At 35.4% G+C, this 21,122-nt stretch overlaps 1 protein-coding gene across 2 annotated transcripts in view; it reads left to right on the top strand.

Annotated features, from left to right (window-relative positions):
* METTL15 (methyltransferase 15, mitochondrial 12S rRNA N4-cytidine) overlaps positions 1 to 21,122 on the top strand; it is a 74,117-nt gene that overhangs the window by 47,480 nt on the left and 5,515 nt on the right. For both annotated transcript variants that reach the window (XM_070957531.1, XM_070957532.1), the window contains exons 4-5: positions 10,300 to 10,491; positions 17,327 to 17,505. In XM_070957531.1, the coding sequence (XP_070813632.1) occupies positions 10,300 to 10,491; positions 17,327 to 17,505 (371 nt within the window). The remainder of the gene's footprint in view (positions 1 to 10,299; positions 10,492 to 17,326; positions 17,506 to 21,122) is intronic.

Genomic DNA, 21,122 nt, shown 5'->3' with positions numbered 1-21,122 from the left:
TCAGTTGCCTTGTCTTGATTACTATGTATATTGTCTGGGCAGATGTAGTAATATACATACCCACACACATATGCAAATACACATGCAAACATGGAGAGACACACACATTTATTGTGTCATTGAAGCTGATGTTTATGTAAGTTGAAGAATATTACAATTGAAGTATACAACTGCTGTAAATTGTTCAGTGAAAATCTTATGAAAATAGCTAGTTTTCTGTTTAGGATTGTTATGAGAGATTTCTAATTTCCACATTGCAAAGATTTCCTAGTAATTTCACTGAGGGAAAAAAATGTGTTTTCATTCATTCTGCACACGTTTCTGTGTCTGTCCATAAAGTTTTATTGTGCTTAATTTTGTGGTGGCTTAGCTGAAATAGATGACAATTTGTGAAAGCTTCTTATTTAGAAACTGAGGGTATAAATTTCTAAGATAATTATACATTTAAGTAAAACATTAATGAGTGTGAAAACCCAACTTTGACCACCTTGTGAATCCGACAAAATTCTACAAGAATATTGTGGCAGTTCAGTAGATAGCACCTCTGTGAACACAATAAGGCCACCATATCCAGATCACAAACTACCTAAAATAAATACTAGGTTTTGGGCTGGTGGGCCTAATTTGAATGTTGGGAAGTTGTGGTTTCTCTTGAAAAATGGTGCTTGGGGGTGATTCTCCACTCAAAATCACGTACTATTCAGTTATGGCTTTGAAATTCTTACTCAACTTTAATTTTCACTGGATACTTTTGAGCGAGTTATTCTTTTCTTGGTCCAAGTTATTTCAGAGTTGGGTTAGAATAGTTGGAAATTGTTCCTTATTTTTATATCTTGAGCTCATGGATGAAAAGCAATGTGTATAAATGCAGTGAACCCCATCAATAAGTAACAGCTTACAAAGCACAGTTCACTGGAATGCTTACAGGTACTATTGTACCTGTAACTTTCTATCTGCAGGATATTCCTGATAATCCCTGCTGATCTTGATCACTCCATAGTTTCAAAGCACTGACCTTTGTAAGAAAACCTGTGGAGTTCTTACAGGATGCCAAACCATTCTTGCAGATAAAGACAGATGTATTTATGTGTAGTCCCAGTTTTTGTATGTGTTTTTATGATTCCCCCCCCCCCTTCTATATGCTGCCCAAAGTGCTTTAGATTTAGGCAACTATAACAAATTTAATTAATCATAACCATAATATTTTATTTATTTACAGTAATATATATATATATATATATATATATATATATATATATATATATATATATAATTAAGTTATACAAAATAATATATATTATTATATAGTATATTATAATATATGAAAACAAATATAATTAAATTATATATACGTGTGTGTGTGTGTGTGTGTGTGTGTGTGTGTAGGTTTTTGGTTATTCGGGTTTTCTCCCGCATAAAATTGGAGGTGTCTTGGCAACGTTTCGACGAAGTCTCATTCGTCATCTTCAGGCTGGTGTTTTGGGCTTCGTGCTTCTAGGAGCAATGTGTGTGATCGTAGCTGTTTCTTCCTTTTAACTGCCAGTGGGGGTGTGAACTGATTGGGTGGGAGCTTGGCTGTGTTCTGATTGGGTGGAGGTGTGTTCTGATTGGTTGGGGGTTTGGCTGTGCTCTAATTGGATGGTGGGTTGGCTGTGCTCTGATTGGATGGGTGTGTGTTCTGTTTAGGTGGGGGCTTGGTTGTGCTTGGGTTAGTCTGAGTAGCAGTGGGATTTGAGCTGGTGAGCTGTGTTGCTGTTGTTTGGCTTCGTGTTTGTGGCCATGCCACCTCTTCATGGTGGGTGTCAGTCTGCTTCATGTATGGATTGGAGGGGTTTAAAGTGGCTAATGATGCAGCTGTGGTCTGGTTTCTGGTCCGTGGTCGTGCCTTATCATCAGTGTGGGTTTGAGTCTGCTTTCTGTGTGGATGTGTGGTGGTTACATCCTGTGTGGCTCTCGTGAGTGTAGGTCTGGTGTCATTCTTTGTGTTAGGGACTCGTTTGTCAATAAGGGCAGATTTCCAAATGGCTGGTAGGCGGGAGGTATCATCTCGTTTATTCATGCTGTGTGGACGTATCTTGATGGCTTCTCTGATTATTCTGTTGTTAAAGTGTTCAGTTTTGGTGATAGTTCTGGTCTTTTTAAAGTCAATATCATGTCCTGTGGTTTTGAGGTGTTCGCATAGCATAGCTCACTGTGTAGAATCCCAGAAATGATAGTCTATTCAGTGCAAACAGTTTAATTTTCAAATTTTAATCAAGCAAATAAGTATAAAGGGATAACATACCATTGGCCAGCCTAAGGCATACAACCTAAGGCATTATTTATTTTCTATTTTTCTTGTGTTACTTATATATAGAGAGATCACCAAGGATCCCTCATACCTAATTCCCTTAGCTGTTCATCATACAGTTTAACCTTTGGACCCCCTTATCATATTTGTTGCTATTTTTTATTTATTTATCACTCTGGGTATTTTACAAGATTATATTGCTCTTCAACAAGATTTTTGTTCTTCTCTGCACTCTGGATATACTATTCATAAATAAAATTTCATGAGTCAATTGTGCTCTTAGAGTTTTGATTTTTGGTTTGTCTAATGCCACCATTACAGAAGTTCATATACATATGGGGGCACACATCCAAACTTATTCTGATCATTGACAGAAAGCCTAAAATCTCCAGTCTGTCGGGAAATTCATCTGTTAAACTACTGAAGTTTGCAGATGACACAACAGTGATCAGTCTCATTCGAGACAATGATGAATCCGCATACAGACGGGAGGTTGAACAACTAGCCTCATGGTGCGACCAGAACAATCTGGAACTGAACACACTCAAAACCGTAGAAATGGTGGTGGACTTTAGGAGAAACCCTCCCATACTACCACCTCTTACAATACTAGACAACACAGTATCAATAGTAGAGACCTTCAAATTTCTAGGTTCTACATATCTCAAGACCTAAAATGGACACCTAACATCAAAAACGTCATCAAAAAAGCACAACAAAGAATGTTCTTTCTGTGCCAACTCAGAAAGCTCAAACTGCCCAAGGAGCTGCTGATACAGAGGAATTATTGAGTCTGTCATCTGGCCAGGTCTGGTTTGGTTCTGCAACCCAACAAGACAGACACAGACTTCAGACGATAATTAGAACTGCAGAAAAAACAATTAATACCAACCTGCCTTCCATTGAGAACCTGTATACTGCACGAGTCAAAAAGAGGGCTGTGAAAATATTTACGGACCCTTCACATCCTGGACATAAACTGTTTCAACTCCTACCCTCAAAACGACGCTATAGAGCACTGCACACCAGAACAACTAGACACAATAGTTTTTCCCCGAACGCCATCACTCTGCTAAACAAATAGTTCTCTCAACACTGTCAAACTAATCACTAAGTCTGCATTACCATTAATCTTCTCATCGTTCCTATCACCCATCGCCTCCCACTTATGACTGTATGACTGTAACCTTGTTGCTGGTATCCTTGAGATTTATATTGACTTGTTTCCTAATATGATTTGATTGCTTATTTGTTCCCTATGACTATCATTAAGTGTTGTACCTTATGATTCTTGACGAATGTGTCTTTTCTTTTATGTACACCGAGAGCGTATGCACCAAGACAAATTCACCAAAGACACTTGGCCAATAAAGAATTCTATTCTATTCTATTCTATTCTATTCTATTCTATTCTATTCTATTCTATTCTATTCTATTCTGTATATCCCATTAAGCTTCGTGCATGCATGTGGATATCATTATGCAAGATTAATTTTTCAGAGGTCCTAGGGAAATTCACTAGCTCCCCACCTCCAAATGTTTTATGTGTATGACAATTTATTGAAACATTTGTTCTAAAAAACTACATTGGGAAAATTTTTAAAAGTACATATTAGTAATTTTAATGTTTTTCTATGTCTTTAAAATTTGTGCAGATTAGAATTTGATATTTTTTAAAAAATCAAAATTCTGCTTTGTTTGTTTGTTTGTTTTAGTATTTCCCTGATCTTTCTATATATATACTATGATCCTTTATTTTCCAATCCTTCTGCAGTCCACATGCACATTTTAAGTTGTAATATCAGATCATGTGAACGTTTTAAACCTGGATAACAGTTGAATAGTATCTTGGAGTAAAAGGCATATGATACATCCGGTATAAAAACAACATTCCCAAGCTTCTGACGTCTTTTTGCTCCATAATCAACTTAAAGGCTACAGCAGGTGGCTTGAAGGTAGAAGTTAGTTAATGATTAATAAGGCTTTTACACATCTTTTGCGTCACTTTTCCTTTCCAAATAATTTGCTAACAAGTCACCTAAAGGCTTGAAATCGATCAGGAAAATAACCAAAGGGATCTTGTGGTGCAGTTGATAGTGATGATTAGAAAATCAGAAGAACCTAGAAGAAGCAAATAAAAAAAGATTTCTTATTTACCTAGTTGCAGTATTTGCTGAATGGTTATATATATGTATGTATGTATGTGTGTATGTGTATGTGCATGTATATATGTATAAGAGTGTGTGTGTGTGTGTGTGTGTGTGTATTTGAATATCATCATTGTGATATTTCTACCAGTGCCTTTCAGAAATTTATAGAATATTCTGGCTTAGTTTAAGTTTATTATTAGTTTAATAATTTCAAATATGCATTTGTTCCTACAGCAACAGTCAAGTAGCAAAGTTATAAAAATAATTATAATATCTCAAATATTGAGATTAATTCCACATTATTTTTGTGCCTTTAACCTGTTTATGCTCACTTCATTAGTTAGAGTAGAAATTCAGGTAGTTCGTATCAAGCTGCAAAAAGTGTATTCAAAATACTTAAAATACTTAAAATTATTTACTTTGGGTAGAATTCTTTGGCATGAGTGCAGATGCTATTATGAATTTATAATTTGTAATGTTAAAAAGTAGTTAGATAATGAAGTACATTATGGCCACTGAAATGCTGAACAAATTAGGTTCACAAAATACTCCCAGTGTGAAGTCTGTAAAATCACAATTAACCCCCAGTGATATAAACAAATATGGTAATATGAAATGATCATATAAAATCAAATTATATGGCATTTCAGAATGACTTCAAGGTGGTGGTTGTTTTTTAATCAGTATTTAGGAAAATATAACTGCAATTTGTAAGTGGAAGATACAAATAATCTCTAAAGTCTAATAATGAAAGTCAAGGAATACAGATAGTACAAGATACCTGTAAAAAATAAAAAGGGACTAAGGTTAAATATGAAGACCAAATGAATGAACTTTGGTTTTGGTGCAAACATCTGGGAATACCATTGATAGCCAAGAAGCAAATGGATAATCAAGCAAATCAAACCCAAATTTTCATTTGAGGCACAAATTATCACACTTAAATTATCATGTCACATGTGAAGACTTAGCTTTCTAGAGAGGTCTATAATGCTAGTAAAGGTGGAAAGAAAGAGAACAGCTCAACCATGGGTGCATTACTAGAAGTCCTGAAGGGTCTAGCTTGGACACTAGGAAATTTTAGTAAAACTGTAGGTACTCGGAGTTGTAAATATATGCATTGGATATTGTGGAAAATAATTCTACAAAGAGTCTGTAATCGTGACTATTGATTTTTTTTTCCACTGATGAATTCAGTGGAATCGATCAAGTGTTTTGACGTTATATAAGAAAGGTTCTGAAGGACAAAGCATGAAACAGATGGGCTTCCTCTTACACTAAGATTTTCTTCTTCTTCTACCCGCCTTCCTGAATACAATACTCTCTAAAAAATTTCTGTAGAGAAATCCAGAGCATTTTTTAAAGTATTTTTGGATATTGGAACAGAGATTTTGGCAGCACTAAACTCTTTCTTCCTAAAGAAGAGAATGTGCAGCCATTTTTCTCACTAGCCTATCAGTTTTGTGCAGTGTAAAGTATTGTGGCTTCTCTTTTTGACACACTAACAAGGTTAGTAGAGGCATGATTAATTTTCAGCCTAGGAAGTTGAAACACAATCGGTACGTCATTTGCATATATTTCCAGCATCTGCTTCTTGTTTTTGTTTTGCTATGTTCACATGAGAATATAAAATGCAATGGGAAGTGTTTTGTAGGAAGGGGGTTTAATTTAAAATTTCTAAATGCACTATGAAGGGGGAGAGGAGAGAGTCTTCCTGAAGCTAACACTGTTATTTCTATACTTCCAAACATTTATGGAGCACAAATTATATTGTCAGATAGAATAATGACAGTGTGATTTGCCATGCATTCTATTTTTAGATCTTTATCTAAAATTGACATATAACTTGCTGTACCTGAAACCCCAGGTGAGAAGGTTATTGGAGTATAACAAAGTTTTGACGTCAGAACTGCTATTTATTCCACTAGAAACTATTAGTGATGCATTACCCCTTGGCAGTTGTGTTTTCAAAAATCCAGTTAAATTTTAATGACTGTTTCTGGCCAATTAGAGTTCCTGCTCAATATAGAAAGAAGGAAAACTGGTTTCTATACAATTTCAAAAATGTTACATCTCAGCAATAGAATTGGTGTAAATCCATTGTTACAAAATTTATTTAATTCCTTCTGTGCTTGTTTCTTCTTCATATTAGTTTATTGACCACACTCATATTTCTGAATTTATACTGATCATGTATATATTGCAAAATAAGGACAAAGAATTTTTTTTTGAAGTTTGCAGTATGACAAAATAAAAATGGGAATCCCCATTTCTATTTAGGTATGAGAGCTATAAGCGCTCATAATCAACAGGGGAAAAAAACCTCTAGACCTTCATAAAGTCTACATTTTGCTAACACCCATTATAGCAGGGGTGTCAAACTCACATTGTCACAGCGGTGTCATGTGACGTATCAGGACTTTTCCCCCCTTTTCTAAACTGGGCGGGAGCGTGGCCAGCACGTGACGCATCCGGCCCATGGGCCAGGAGTTTGACAGCCCTGCACTATAGGGTTTTAAAATTCTGATTCAGTGCAAACAAAAAAAACCTTTTTTTCATTTCAACTTCTAACGTGAGAATAATGTTGAAAATAAAAATATGATGCTTCAGTTGTTCAACTGTTTGAATAGATTCTAACTTGGAGTTTTAAGGAAAGTCTAATCTCCTTTCAGAACAAAGAGCAATTGCCAACTGCTAAAAATGGTATAAAAGGAACAGAGATTTGTGCTTTATTTAAAATTTTGTGGGAGTCATTTAATCATTCATAATTTTCTAATAATGAATGTTACTGAACATTAATGCAACTAATAAGACATATAAAATGACTTAGTAAGCATCTCACTTTTACTAACACTATTTTTCAAGTAATTAACAGCAAATTGATACAGTTGTCTTACAGTTACTGATAATAGAAGAAGCAGGAATGAGCAGAGGTATAAATAAATAAAGGCACTTGATGATTAACTGGCTTTAAAGGGGCTCATTCATTCATTCATTCATTCATTCATTCAACGTTTATAGCCATACAGCTGAGCCAAGTGACTGGGTAGCTTAAAATTCTAAAAATCTAAAACAATTTTAAAAATTTTAAAGCAATAAAAAAATAAAAATTTAAAATGTAATGCATAAATAAGGCTTCTCTCTTTGTCCCTAACCCCTAACCCTGCTCTTTTTCCTTTGTTCCATACTATTCAAAACATGGGCCTGAAAAAAAAGAAATATAAAGTAAGGAAAGTTTATGCCTTTTTCCCATATCCTGCCTTTCCTCCTATCACTTGCAGCAAGGAAAAACCTGCCTAATATATACTTTTGGTGATGGCTGGTATCATCATTATTAATGGATTATTTGTGTGCCAACCTAGTATTGGTGTGTCTGGCTGCTTTTGTCTGGGCTCAGAAGCTGATAAGGCCTGGTTAGTGGTATCAAGGGAGACCTTTGGGGAATACCAGGGTGACAGGGTACACTGGAAAGTTTAAAAATATTCTGGAAGCAGACAACGACAAATTATGTCTCTACCAAGGAAAAGGACAAGTGCATGAAGTTACAATATATGGGGCATGGTTCAATGAGGATATACTTATCCCTTGTATTTTCTTAGCTTTTCAAGATAAGTTAATGGAGTCAAAAATGAACAGCACCAGGAAGGAGGGAAATATTGCAAAGATATTTTTACAGAATTTCCTCTTAAACTGAAAAAGATTAGGAGCAAGAAAGATATATGTCAATGTCTTCTCCCTCTAGAAAACAAACATAAATGTTGTTCATACCCTCACCCTTCAAAAAGAAGTCCAATCTTTCTAAATGATAAAACTATCATTCTTAATTGGAAACTTGTCTGATGTTGTCTGCCTTTTCCAGGGTAACCATTTAATTAAAGACATTTCCAGGATCTTGATCCTATTGAACAAAGTACTAATTGCAGTTGGTCTGTCAAAAATTGAATTCTAAGTTTTAACATTGTTTGAACCCATCCTAAATTACTGGAAGTAATTGATATAAATTAGTTGTTTAAGTCTTGTTCCAATTGAATGTCCACATAAATTTCCACTTGGAGAGAGAGTTGAATGTCTCTAGACCTGTCTTCCTTTTTGAAATTTGGTAACAAGGTTCTCAGGTAACCTAACATCTTCTGCACATTATTTGCAGAAAGTTTTGAGTGTTGGCAGGCAGCACTAAGTTGCTAATATTAATCTTTAAATTTCATTGATAGAATGTTTTGATTTGGAATTATCTGTTGCTGCAATGAGCTGTCAATTGGTAACTGGAAATGTAGAAAGTGAGAAAGAAAGACTTGTTAATGTTTTTTTCTCATTTTTTTCTGTTCTTTATTTTTACTTGCATTATTTATGATGCTTGTTCCCTTTTATACAGCAATGTATTTTTGAAACAAAAGTAGCATTAGACACTTTGGCACAATACTTCAATTTTCCCTTGTCTGGAAGATTGTAGAACTGCTATTCTAGAATTCCACAAGAACCAAGTGGCCTATAAAATTCTGGAATTAATTCTGGAAATACTTTAGATAATAAGTGATACACATTATGGATGAAAGTTATTAGGTATTTCTAGTAGATATTATCTGTGCAAGATTATTTGTTTGCCTGTTCATTCTTAGTACTAATCTTTTTCTAAATTACTCACCTTCCTTTCCCTTGCCTCCCCTCCCTCTCATGCTTGCCCTTCTCAGATAAGTAGTTGAGAAATGTCTCTATGTAGTCTCATTCAGGAATTGATCTGACAATAATGTCAAGACTAGTCATTCATGAGTTGCCTGTTGATAGTTAACGCTATGTCAGCTTCTGAAGATTATTTTATTTACCTCGATGATCTTGACAAAATGCCTGCATTAGTTCAAAGAACTATTACTCATTTGGGACACACATCGTTTCTTTTGATGTTAGAATAACTGGGCAGATGTACAGACTATGTTTTCAATAAAGTAACAGAGAGGACTTCAAAGACGTAATAGCACTTTAAATTTATTTTACTTACCAAGAATACTTTAAAACGTATCTTCCCTAGACAATATTTATTTTTTATAGCATAGAGCCAATATTATGCCTCATTTTATTTATTCTGCTGAAAAATAAACATTTAATTGGTATAAGTTATGAACTTGTCTTGAATAGTATAAATTGTCATAATTTCCAACCTCTACGTTTTCCCCAATGATTTTGTTAATGAATCTTCCCTGTAAAAGTTCATAGGATTCAATATGTTATTACCTACCTAAAAATGTAGTTTATGGTAGTATAATTAAGAAAGACATCCATTGAAAAATTGTAATTATAATAAAGTTGATTTTTTAATTTATTTATGTTAAATAATTTATGTTATTACCTATCTAAAAATGTAGTTTATGGTAGTATAATTAAGAAAGACATCCATTGAAAAATTCTAATTATAACAGAGTTGGTTTTTTAATTTATTTTGTGTTTGCTGGCTATGAGAAAGACGTATAAAAACACTTCAATCTCACTTTTGGCTATTCTGCTTCATATTTACTTCCCCTAAAAAAAATAGAATTATTAAAGGCCGTACTGAGAAAAAAAATAAGTTGTGCAAGTTCCTTAAAAATCTTAAATTTTAACATTAGAAACACCACAGTGATATTTGCCATAGATTTTGTTGTTGCTTTATAAACAGCCTGTCAATTATTATCTGTTTAATTATTTGTTCAATTTATATAGCCTTCCACTCAACCAAGCAGCTAGCAAGGATTAAAAACATAATAAGAAGAAAGCAGTACAACAATAAAACACGCCTATGTTCCTATAAAATATGGAGAGTATTATTGTTAAATGTAGCTTTACTAATAACAAATGTATATATTTATCTTTTCCTTTGTGCTCTTATAGGCAACAAATACAGCCTCTTCTAGGATCATTTAGTCAAGCAGAAGCCTTATTAACATCTTCTGGAGTACAGCCAGCGAGTTTAGATGGTGTTCTTTTGGATGCCGGTTGCTCTTCTTTCCAGTTAGATACCCCAGAAAGAGGTTTTTCCCTAAACAAGGATGGCCTGTTGGACATGAGGATGGACGGTGACAGGTATCTATTGATAAAAGTTTTTTTTTTAAGTAATCAATTTCTCAACAGCAGGCAGAATTTAATTTCCCTTTCAGAGTGCCTTGCTATATCTATCTGCATAATACAGTATATAATAAATCAGTTTTTATTTCCTTTGACAAAATAATATTCTATGCTGTATTTTCAGGATTTAGTGCCAGATTTTTTTATCTCTTCTACTTCCCCCCCCTGTCCCTCTCCCCGGCAGTTAAATTGTTATAAATGTTAATAAAGGTATTGGTTCTAAATCTGTCTTTTAAAATTGAAACAAGTCCTGACCAAGTCCTGAATGATTATAATGGATACAATAGAATTAAATAGGGGAAGCCATTCCCTTGTGTACATCTTGCTGACCAGTCAAATTAGACAATGATGATTTTATTCCAGGCTATTTTACAGGAATCACAATAAACCTGTATTAGGTTTGTTCAATTATTGATGGTATTATCTACTTTAAAATTTGCTTAATCTGAATAACTGCTGTTTATTAGTATCAATGTGATAAATATTTTAATTTCTTTGGATTTATGTAGCTCACTGGAGAACTACATTTATGTAATCCTATACATACATATATGTGTGTGATATTTGAATAGAGTCTGCCAAGTATATGCAACAATAAACAGATATGCATTGTTAAAAATAGTCCTAGAGACAATGATTCAATAAATTATACGAACAATATAAATATAAATAAATAATAATTAAACTTGCCATGGGGTCCTGGTGGCTACAGCAGACCAAAAATCTTGGATAGATGGAGAAAATCTGGGTGTTGACAATTTTTCCACCTGTCAATTACAAAGGCCACACTGCTTCAATTCACACATATACTACACCAATATATTATGACATTGTAGGGTCTTGAAAGATCTTGACCAGTGGTGAAATGTAAAATTTGTTATTACTGGTTCTGTGGGCGTGGCTTGGTTGGGGGGGGTAATGTGACTGAGTGGGGGTGGCCAACTTTTTTTTTTTTACTTTTAAAAGCATTTTTTCTACAACCTTAAGAGGTTGAAGAAAAAAATGCTTTTAAAAGGCTCTGACGATCAGGCAACTCCGCTGGGATTGGCAGAGGCTTGTCAAAGTAAAAAAAAAAAAAAGGCTCAGATGATTGTGCGGCTCAGCTGGGCAGGGATTTTTGCTACTGGTTCTCCGAACCATCCACCGCCATTCTACCGGATCGGGCGATCCAGTCCGAACTGGGAGCGTTTCACCCCTGATCTTGATGTACGAGATATTGAATTGACAGCTGATGTGAACAAGCTGACTGGGAATGTTCCTAGAAACAAGGAAGATTTAAAAAATAATAAAGCACGAAATAACAGCTATAGCCAAGAAAATCAGCAGATACCAAACTAGAATTGTATGCTATATGCAGAACCTCCAGCTTTAGTCAAATCAGAAATGTTTTTACTAATCCATCAATGGAGAGACTGCAATGAACCATCTCACACTCGACAAAAAAGAAACCATGCCATAGGACAACCCAAAGAAATGCAACAGGAATGCAGCTTGGATAAAGGAGGTAGATAAGAATTTTTAAAAAGCTGAAATGAAAGAACTTCTAATAACAGCAAAAGTGGGGGAGAAAAGGAGAAGGAAAATCAAGTATTGTCAGCACCAGGTGAAGATAAACTGCACACACTCTGCCAAGCAGTTTAACAATATACTGCAAGGAGGTAAAATTGAAGATTAGTTAATATCTGGTATCTGATAATCAGAGATCCAACAAAAGGGACAAAACTAAGCAACTCCAGGCTAATTACCTGCTTGCCAACTACTTTCAGATGGCTAATTAATGTTGTAGCTGATTTCATGAAGTTGAAAACAAGCTCTTCCCATCCAGGCAAAAAGGAAGCTGCCCAAATAGCAGAGGAATAGACCAGTTCCTAATTGACAAAATGATTTTTTTTTTTTTAAATTACAGAAGGAAGACCAATTAGAATGTAGCTTGGATTGATTACAACAAGGTATTTGACTCCCTGCCAGTGATGGGCCTAGAAATAACAGGAGTCATTAGAAACATCAGAAAGATCAATAGCACAGTAGAAGACACAGTTGTTGGTCAATAGTGATAGACTGGGAGAAGTTAAACATCAGGAGAGGAATCTTTCGAGGAGACTCACTGTCATCAGTACTGTTTGTCATTGCATTAATTCTTCTGCCAACAACACTGAACACATTAGGCCAGGAGTGTCAAACTCACGGCATCATGACCGCATCACATGACGTATCTGGACTTTTTTTCCCCTTCACTCTACCAGGCGTGGCCAGCATGTGACACATCTGGCCTATGGGCCGCGAGTTGACAGCCCTGCATTAGGCCATGAATATCAAACCCCAAAAACACATCTGAAGTAGAATCACTACTCAACCCTATCTATATATACAGCCATGACATTGCAATGGTGTTTGGATTAGACAAATGTGCCACCCTTACCACCCTAAATGAATCAAAATGCCCTAAGGAAATAACATCAAGAATCTGGGTGAAGAAGTTGGATGGATAGATGGATAGATAGATGATAGATAGACAGACAGACAGACAGACAGACAGACAGATAGATTTATATAGCAGTCCATCTTTCATCCAATCTTGGGCATATCCCAATCAAAAATTAAAAGACATATAATACTGTGGCATCCTTCAAACTGATAATATCAAGTACAGAGTAGTTAAGAGGAAGGTTAGTAGTGAATACATCATGAGAGTGAAGAAGTCCAAACTCAGTGGAAGAATTACCATTAAGGCAGTAAACTCCTCAGTGATTCCAGTCATTAAATACCCAGGTGGAATAGTGGACTGAACTCAAGCAGTCCTTGAGAGGAAGATGAGGAAAATAATGACAGTGAATCATGCCCTTCATCCATGCAAAGATGTTGACAGACTCTTATTTATCAAGGGGCATAAATTAGTGGGGATTGTGGCAAACAGAAGAAAAAAAGGCATTTGAAGAATACCTAAAGGATAATGAAGAAGATGCACTGAAGCTAGTACCTCATGAAAACGTATTCAATGTGAAAGAGACCAAACCTGCCTAAAGAAAGACCAAATGAAGAACAGAAAAGAGACATGGCAAAGCAAAGTACTACTTGGCCATTATACACATACACACGAACACACACACACACACACACACACACACACACAGAGAGAGAGGGAGAGAGTTAGCAGGGAAAGCAGATAACAAGACCTGACAATGGTTAAGAGGAGGAAAGTTGAAAGAAGAGAGGGACAGTTCTGCCTGCACAAGACCAAGGCTTAAGAAAAAATGCATATAAGCCAGAAGACAGCAATAGACAGGAAATGTCATCTTTGCAATGAAGCTGGAGAAACAGTTACTACTGTTACTAATTAGGCGCTACAAAAAGATTGCACAGAGCGATTATAATAAAGCATGACAAAGTAGCAACAATGGTACATTGGAAGATCTGCAAGAAATACCATTTGCCTGCAATCAAGAACTGGTTGGAGAATAAAATAGAAAAGTAAAATAAAATAAAGTAGCTAATATGCTTTGGAACTTCAATTCAAGCATTCAAACATCCGGCACATAACACCCTAGACTTAACAATTGTCACTAACAAAGACAAAGAAGTCAGGATAATGGATGAGGCAATATATGGAGAAAGCAAAATAAAAGAAAGAACTGGAAAACATTACAAAATACAAAGATCTGCAAATAGAAGTAGAACAACTGTAGCAAAAGAAAGCAAATATAGTACCAAAAGTGAATGGCACCTTGCGTGTTGTCCCCAAACTTCTGGTGTACAACCTAAAACATCATTGGCATTGACAAAATCACTATAAGTTAATTTCAAAAGGCAGTTTTACTTGAAACAGCTTAGGTCCTACAATAGTAACTTTAACATTATCAAGCAACATCTGTGTATCCAAGGTCTTTGAAGGACTTGATAGGTAGATAAAACAGTGAAATACCCTCTAAACATCTAGCTGTCTTTGCAATGAACCATAATAATACAGTAATTAGAAGTAGAACAACTGTGGCAGAAGAAAGCAAAGATAGTATCAATAGTGATCGGCTTCTTGAGCCTATCAACAATACCAAAGCATCTGGACCACCACTTGAACACCATTGACATTGACAAAAATAACTATCAGTTAATTGCAAAAGGCAGCTTTACGTGGAACAGCTTACATCCTGTGACAATATCTTTAACAGATATCCCAGATCCTTGGGAAGGATACAATAGATCAGGGGTGTCATACTCAATTTCATCGAGGGCTGCATCAGGGTTGTGTTTGACCTCGGGGGCAGGGGGTGGCCAGCTTGATGTCACTTGTGTCGGGGAGGGCCAGCAGAAACAGGCACCTGAGCTCTGTTTTAGCTGCGACGGCCTCCTGCAACCCTCTGCCTACGAAAAGGGAGCTTGCAAGGGACCCCCGCGGCCCTCCCAAGCTCTGTTTTGGCTGGCAGAGGCACTGTGGGCCAATCCATCACTGTTTCTAGGGTGGCCCTGTGGCCCAGATCTAAGCATCCCGTGGGCCGAATCCGGGCCCCGGGCCTTGAGTTTGACACCCCTGCAATAGATGAATAAAAATGCCAAATCCAGTCTAAATGTATGGCTGATTTTGTGATCAATCGTAATACAGTAATAAATTGCCATCTAACTCTTAGCAGTTCATACCAGATTCTGGATAATGGGAATTTTTGCTGATAATGACAGTGAACTAGTATAGAATGCTAGCAGAATTTTAAACTGTCATTTACTAATGCACAGACTTTCAGAAGAGATAAAATTACTAAACAAAAGAGAGATCACTATAAGAATCTTGTAGCAATTCTACATCAACTTGAATGAAGAGAGTTATAACTGAAATGAAAGTGTGATTAAGGTTAACACGGGAAAGATTTGAAACAGCTTTTAGTTGTCTAAATTCCAAATTCCCTTGGCTATCTGCTGTGATTACAAATTAAAGGTAAATTTAGACAATTGTGGAAACAATCAAACTATATAACATTGATTGATTGATTGATTGATTGATGATTGATTGATTGATTAAATTTATATTGCCACCTATTCACCCATGGTGACTCAAGGCAGATTACAGAATATAAAACCACATTTAAAACAATAAAACTAATAAAAAGAATGAAATAAAATTAATATAGTACAATATACACCCACCCACCGCCCCGGCGACAGCAGATCACATGAGCCATTTAATGGGCTCCATCTCACTCTGGGTTTCCCAGGCTCGTTGACAGAACCAGGTCCTTAGCGCCTTCCAGAAGAGTATTAGAGTGGGTGCCATTCTAATCTCTGGGGGAATGATGTCCAGAGAGAGGAAGCCACCACAGAGAAGGCCCTTCTTCTGGGTCCCACCAGGTGTATCTCCTTCGGGGATGGGACCCGCAACATTCCCTGCCTCCCCACTCTGATGGGTTGGATAGATGTGACTGGCAAGAGACGGTCCCTCAGAAAACCTGGTCCCAAGCCATGAAGGGCTTTAACCAGCACCTTGAATTGCACCTGGAAGCAAATCAGCAACCAATGCAGCTCCCGCAGGAGAGGTAATGCATGAGCTCATCGGGGTCTGCACAAAACCATGCAGCCACTGCATTTTGCACCAACTGGAGTTTCCGGATATTCTTTAAGGGCAGCCCCATGTAGAGAGTGTTTCAATAGTCAAGATGGGAAGTGACATACTACGTCAATCTGTAATTTGGAGGAAAATTCAGAAAGAAAGGAAAAATACCTAAATTCCTCTAATTTACTTTTTGTCCTTTTGGTCTGTTGTTATCTAGAATTGAAAATTTCCTAGCTTTTAGTGGCTATGTTGAGAAGATTGCTCTGGACCAGTCTTTGTGGATAATAACATTTCTAAAAATATAATCTGTTTTTCTGTTAAAAAAAAAAAACTTTCATCCAGTTGAAATTGACTGAAGTAACTTGAAAATAAAAGCAGTACAAGTAATTTTGAAGGAGTTGTTTCCTTCAAGATTTCCTACTGAAGAACTAATTGAAGATTTTTTTTTCCATTGTTTTGAACACTGTTGAAATTGGTAGATTGATGCAAATCAGGTTCTCTGACCAATTATTTTTCAAAGAAATTGGAATAGCTATATTTTTTCTTCTTGGTTCATCTGTATTCAGTTGCCCTGCTTATATTTATTGTAGCCAAATATGCCCAGTGTTTTATGAAACATCTTTCATAAAACATTCTAAATCAAAACTGTGTATGTACATATACGGTATGTATTTGTATTCAGTTTTAAAAGGAGAATTAAAATAAATGTTGCTTTCCTGCCTCGTCCCCCTGGTATTTTAGGAACATGACTGAACTTGATTGATTTCAATTCTTTTTTGCTTTTGTTTTTAATACCATTTCTGAATGGTGAGACCTTTAAGTGATCATTAAATACATCACATTTTCTTCATGGTAGATTATTTTCCATAATATTAGATTTGAGGAAAAAGGTCAGAGAGATTAAGGTTCTCTTTTTTGATCAGGGAACAGAAAAAGCAATGCGATGTCTGGGGGGGGGGAGTCTGCTTCTGAAATGAATTTACCTTCTAGTTTTATGCAATATTTTGTCTCTCTGAATTATATTTGAACTATGGCTATACTCGTCAACTTTATAATATTAAAGTTATGATGGGAATGAACCTCTATATGTATGTTTAAGAAGATACTTTAAAGATAGAAGCAGTTTCTGTTTTCTTATTGTAAAATCTCTGTACTTGTATGCAGCAAGTGTGTGTTTGACTTTGACTTAATGCTGTGAAGCTTCACCCCTTGTCAATGGAGGCTGACGTCAGTGAACTAATTGGCTGTTCTTGTGCGTAGGTATCCTGACACGCCCACTGCTGCTGATGTTGTGAATGCTTTAGATCAACAGGCACTTGCGTCCGTCCTGAAAACATATGGGGAGGAGAAGTATGCCAAAAAAATAGCTTCAACAATTGTTCAGGCACGCAGCATCTATCCCATCACCAGAACGCGGCAGCTTGCCAGCATTATTGCAGGTATCCTCATTAATTCTGTGCAATGTCCGAAAGGGAAAAAATATTAATCCACAAGTCCCAGAGGGATCTATTTGTACTTGAAATCGTGCGGGATCTAATCCTGTCTATCCTGCTCTGATGTCAGCTATTTTTTTCCCCATATGCTCTGCCTTTTTATATTGTCGAATGATGATTAGTTTAATAATAGATTTTACATGATGACATTTATAATTTTGCCTATCAAGGTGAAGTCTGAGATGATAAGAACAGAAGGAATGTTAGGCAAGAAGCCTTTACCTATCCGAATGAAACCATTTATTTGTCTTTATTTCCACAATCTTATTTTGTTATAAGACAGATTGGTTATTTATACATTGTGCTGTCTATTGGCTGTAAAGACAGGCTGATTAGTAAGATATTTCAATCACTGACACTAATAAAATTAAGAGGACTTAATAAAACATATGACTACATGTTTGGAGAAATGCTTAGGACTTTGTGACAATCCCACCCACCCCTATAAAATGGGGTCTTGAATGAATTTGGTGAACAGATATAGAGCCCTTTGAATTCTGAGATTTTCCTTTTGAAGTCCCTTCCCAGGGAGATTCATTGAATATGATCTTTTTTCTTTACAAAAGCTAGTTGAAAAGAAAACTGTCTTGTGCAGAGAGGGATTATACACTCCCCCTCCCAGACTTTTAATTTTTAATTGTTTTTATTTAGTATAGTCCTATTGTTGTTGCTATTATTGTTTTTTAAAAAAACCTACTCTGGGTACTTCAGATAAGTATCTACCCATATTTGAAGATCCATGGGTATATAGAACTTGAAAAAAAGAGGCAGATTTTGCTGTACAGCAGGTTTTTAATCATTAAATAATTGATGGATCACCATTTCACAATTTCCTATAGGAAGCCATCATCTGTGGTCTTAGAAGACTTCTAGATGTGTGATTTAAGTCCTGTTAAAAATCAATAGATTTTAAAGCTGCTCAGCAAAAACATGGAGTATGCTTTTTGTATAGTGATTGTAATTATGACAGTTTTCCACAGTTTATAATTTTACAAATACTGTTTTTTTTTTCAAATTAATTCACCTTGTTATCTCTGTTATTTGTTTCCTAGCATTTTTATCTGTTTTACTGTTTCAATTGTTTTTAAGTGGTTTTGTAATATACTTTAATAGGAGGTGTTATTGTGCAAGCCCAGAATCACTTCACATGAGATGAGTGGCCATATAAATTTGAGAAAACAAATATCAACCTGCCGTTGTGGAGACTGATGATTGATTCATAAAGATTAGCATGGTTGAATCTGACTTTTAACATCTTTCCAGAGTTCCAGAGGCTCAGATAGTAATGATGGCTGTTTCATTAAGTAAAGATTCAAAGATTTGGAAATGTCTATATCTTTACACAATTTAAACAGTGGCCATACACCTACAGTAAAATATGTATAATTCTGAATTTAGACATATCTTTCTTTCAGTACTATGTTAATGTCAGGAAGGAGGCAGGTGACACAGCCTTTCCAAGAATTATACAGTAACAGTTATAATCAAATTGGTAAAATATCTCCTCAGCCTTTTACCAGCTTTTGGGACAAAACTTGCAGAACACTTGAAAAATGTGAGAGTGTTTAAAAGGCTCATAATTATCTCCCAAAATGCCTCTTTTTCCTCTTATTTGGTGATTCCACTTTCTCCACTAGTGCTCCTGTCACAATGGATCCTTTTAATATTGTTGTTCAAGGATTGTGTAGTTAATGAGAATGTTTTGCTAGCTTCAGGATGCTGAACATGTGTAGGTACTCAGACATTCAAAACTACTGGAGAATGGACATTGCCATCTACTGGCAAATAAATATCCCAGGATAAGAGGTGATATTTGTCCCTTAAACTATTTAAACCTATTTAACTTAGCTCTTGGTTTCCATATGAAGGAAATATTCCTAATATCCTTTATTTCATCTCTTCTCCTTATGGATTACTGAAAATATTTGTACGTAGTCATTTTTCATAATTTCTTATTTTTCAATTAATAGGATGGGTAAGGTGCCTTACAATATTAGATAAGCAATAGCAATAACTGAATTTTAATCAATTTATTTTTTCATGATCAGGTGGAAAATTTATATTGCCAAACCACAATAAGGCAGATTTTCCAGTGATGGTGGTGTGTATGACTGCCTGAAGAAGTCCAAGCAGGTTTTTGGCAACATTTTTTAGAAGTTGTTTGCTCTTGCTTTCTTCCTAAGGCTGAGAAAGAGTGACTGTCCCAAAATCTCCTAGCTGGTGTTGTGTGCCTAAGGCAGTGTTAGAACTCAGTCTCCCATTTCCAGCCTAGGCCGTTAGCCACTATACCAAACTGGGTCTCACATGACTAATATCAGTAAATATATTTGTCGTATAATATATAACATTTGACAATCTATACTAAACTCTTAGAATGACACAATGTGTTTATTCACAGAAAGAATCATAGAGTTAAAAGAGCCATTTTTGGCACTGAATCCAACTCTTCTGTTCAATCATGAAATCTAAAATAATAGTTTCATCAAGGAACCATTGTAATGATGCAAAAAAAAATCAGCTTCTCAACATACCTACTTGTTCTTTCTGATCAAAAAACAAAAATAAAATTTAGTTTTCTTTGTCTTAATTTGATTTAGTAATAAGGTAGTAATTGACTTATGAGAATTTAACTTGTCAAGAAATTGAAACATATAAGCTAATTTATCTCTTTAAACAGTCATAGTCGATAAACAAATTTTATTCAGGTTGGTCCAAATTCAGTTATTTTAATTAATAATTTGAAAATTTATAGCATTTCAGTTGGATATTAAAATTTGTTACCACTTCCTCGATGAAAGGATATAAGATGTGTCATTGAAACTTATTAAATATGTTTCAGATTCAGCAGGAAATTCCTCTAACAAGAATTAATTTCTAAAGTCTGTCATAATACTCTCTCTCACAAAGAGGTCTTGCATGCTGGCAAGCACAGTGTTTGTGAATTTAATTCAGAAGCTTACAATTTAGTGCATTTTAACATGCACATCTATTAGGTTTTTTTATCATTATGCAATATCAGAATATCCTCAAACTAAAACTAAACAACAGATACTTTCTTTCTCCTTGGGATTTTAAATCATTTATCTTCCAGAAGCATGGTATTTTTATGAATGAAATCTATTCTGTTCTATTATTATCTCTAGTAAAGCTTGTTACCAAGCAGATTTTTCTTCCACTGCCAGCATTTTTTTTTTTTTTGCAAAGGTGTAAACTAGATTAGATTTTTTTTTCCTGAGCCACCAGTGGTGAAGAATGAAATTTTTCTGTCTATCCATTTTCATTTTCTTGACTGGACTCAATCTGTTTAAACTGAGATTAGGAGGGAAAACATAACCAAATTATTTCTTTTGTTTTTTCTCTGGCTTCCTCCTGGTCTTTTATTTCTTTATTTTGCAACCTTTGTATCCATATTCATTTGTTTTAAAAGTAGTCAAAAGCAAAGAACAATATCACTATGAAAATATGAAAATATTTTTCTGTTTATCAAACTTAGTGTGACATTAAATAAAAGGCAATGTTCTTCAGGTATCTGTTGAAGTTCATAGAGGCTTCTTAAAAGACAG

Source organism: Pituophis catenifer, unplaced genomic scaffold (genome assembly GCF_029215685.1).
Source record: "Pituophis catenifer annectens isolate HBS135680 unplaced genomic scaffold, rPitCat1.0.hap2 SCAF_1, whole genome shotgun sequence".
NCBI lineage: Eukaryota > Metazoa > Chordata > Lepidosauria > Squamata > Colubridae > Pituophis > Pituophis catenifer.
The sequence above is the reverse complement of the archived record's forward strand: the minus strand, read 5'-3'. Positions and strand labels throughout refer to the sequence as shown.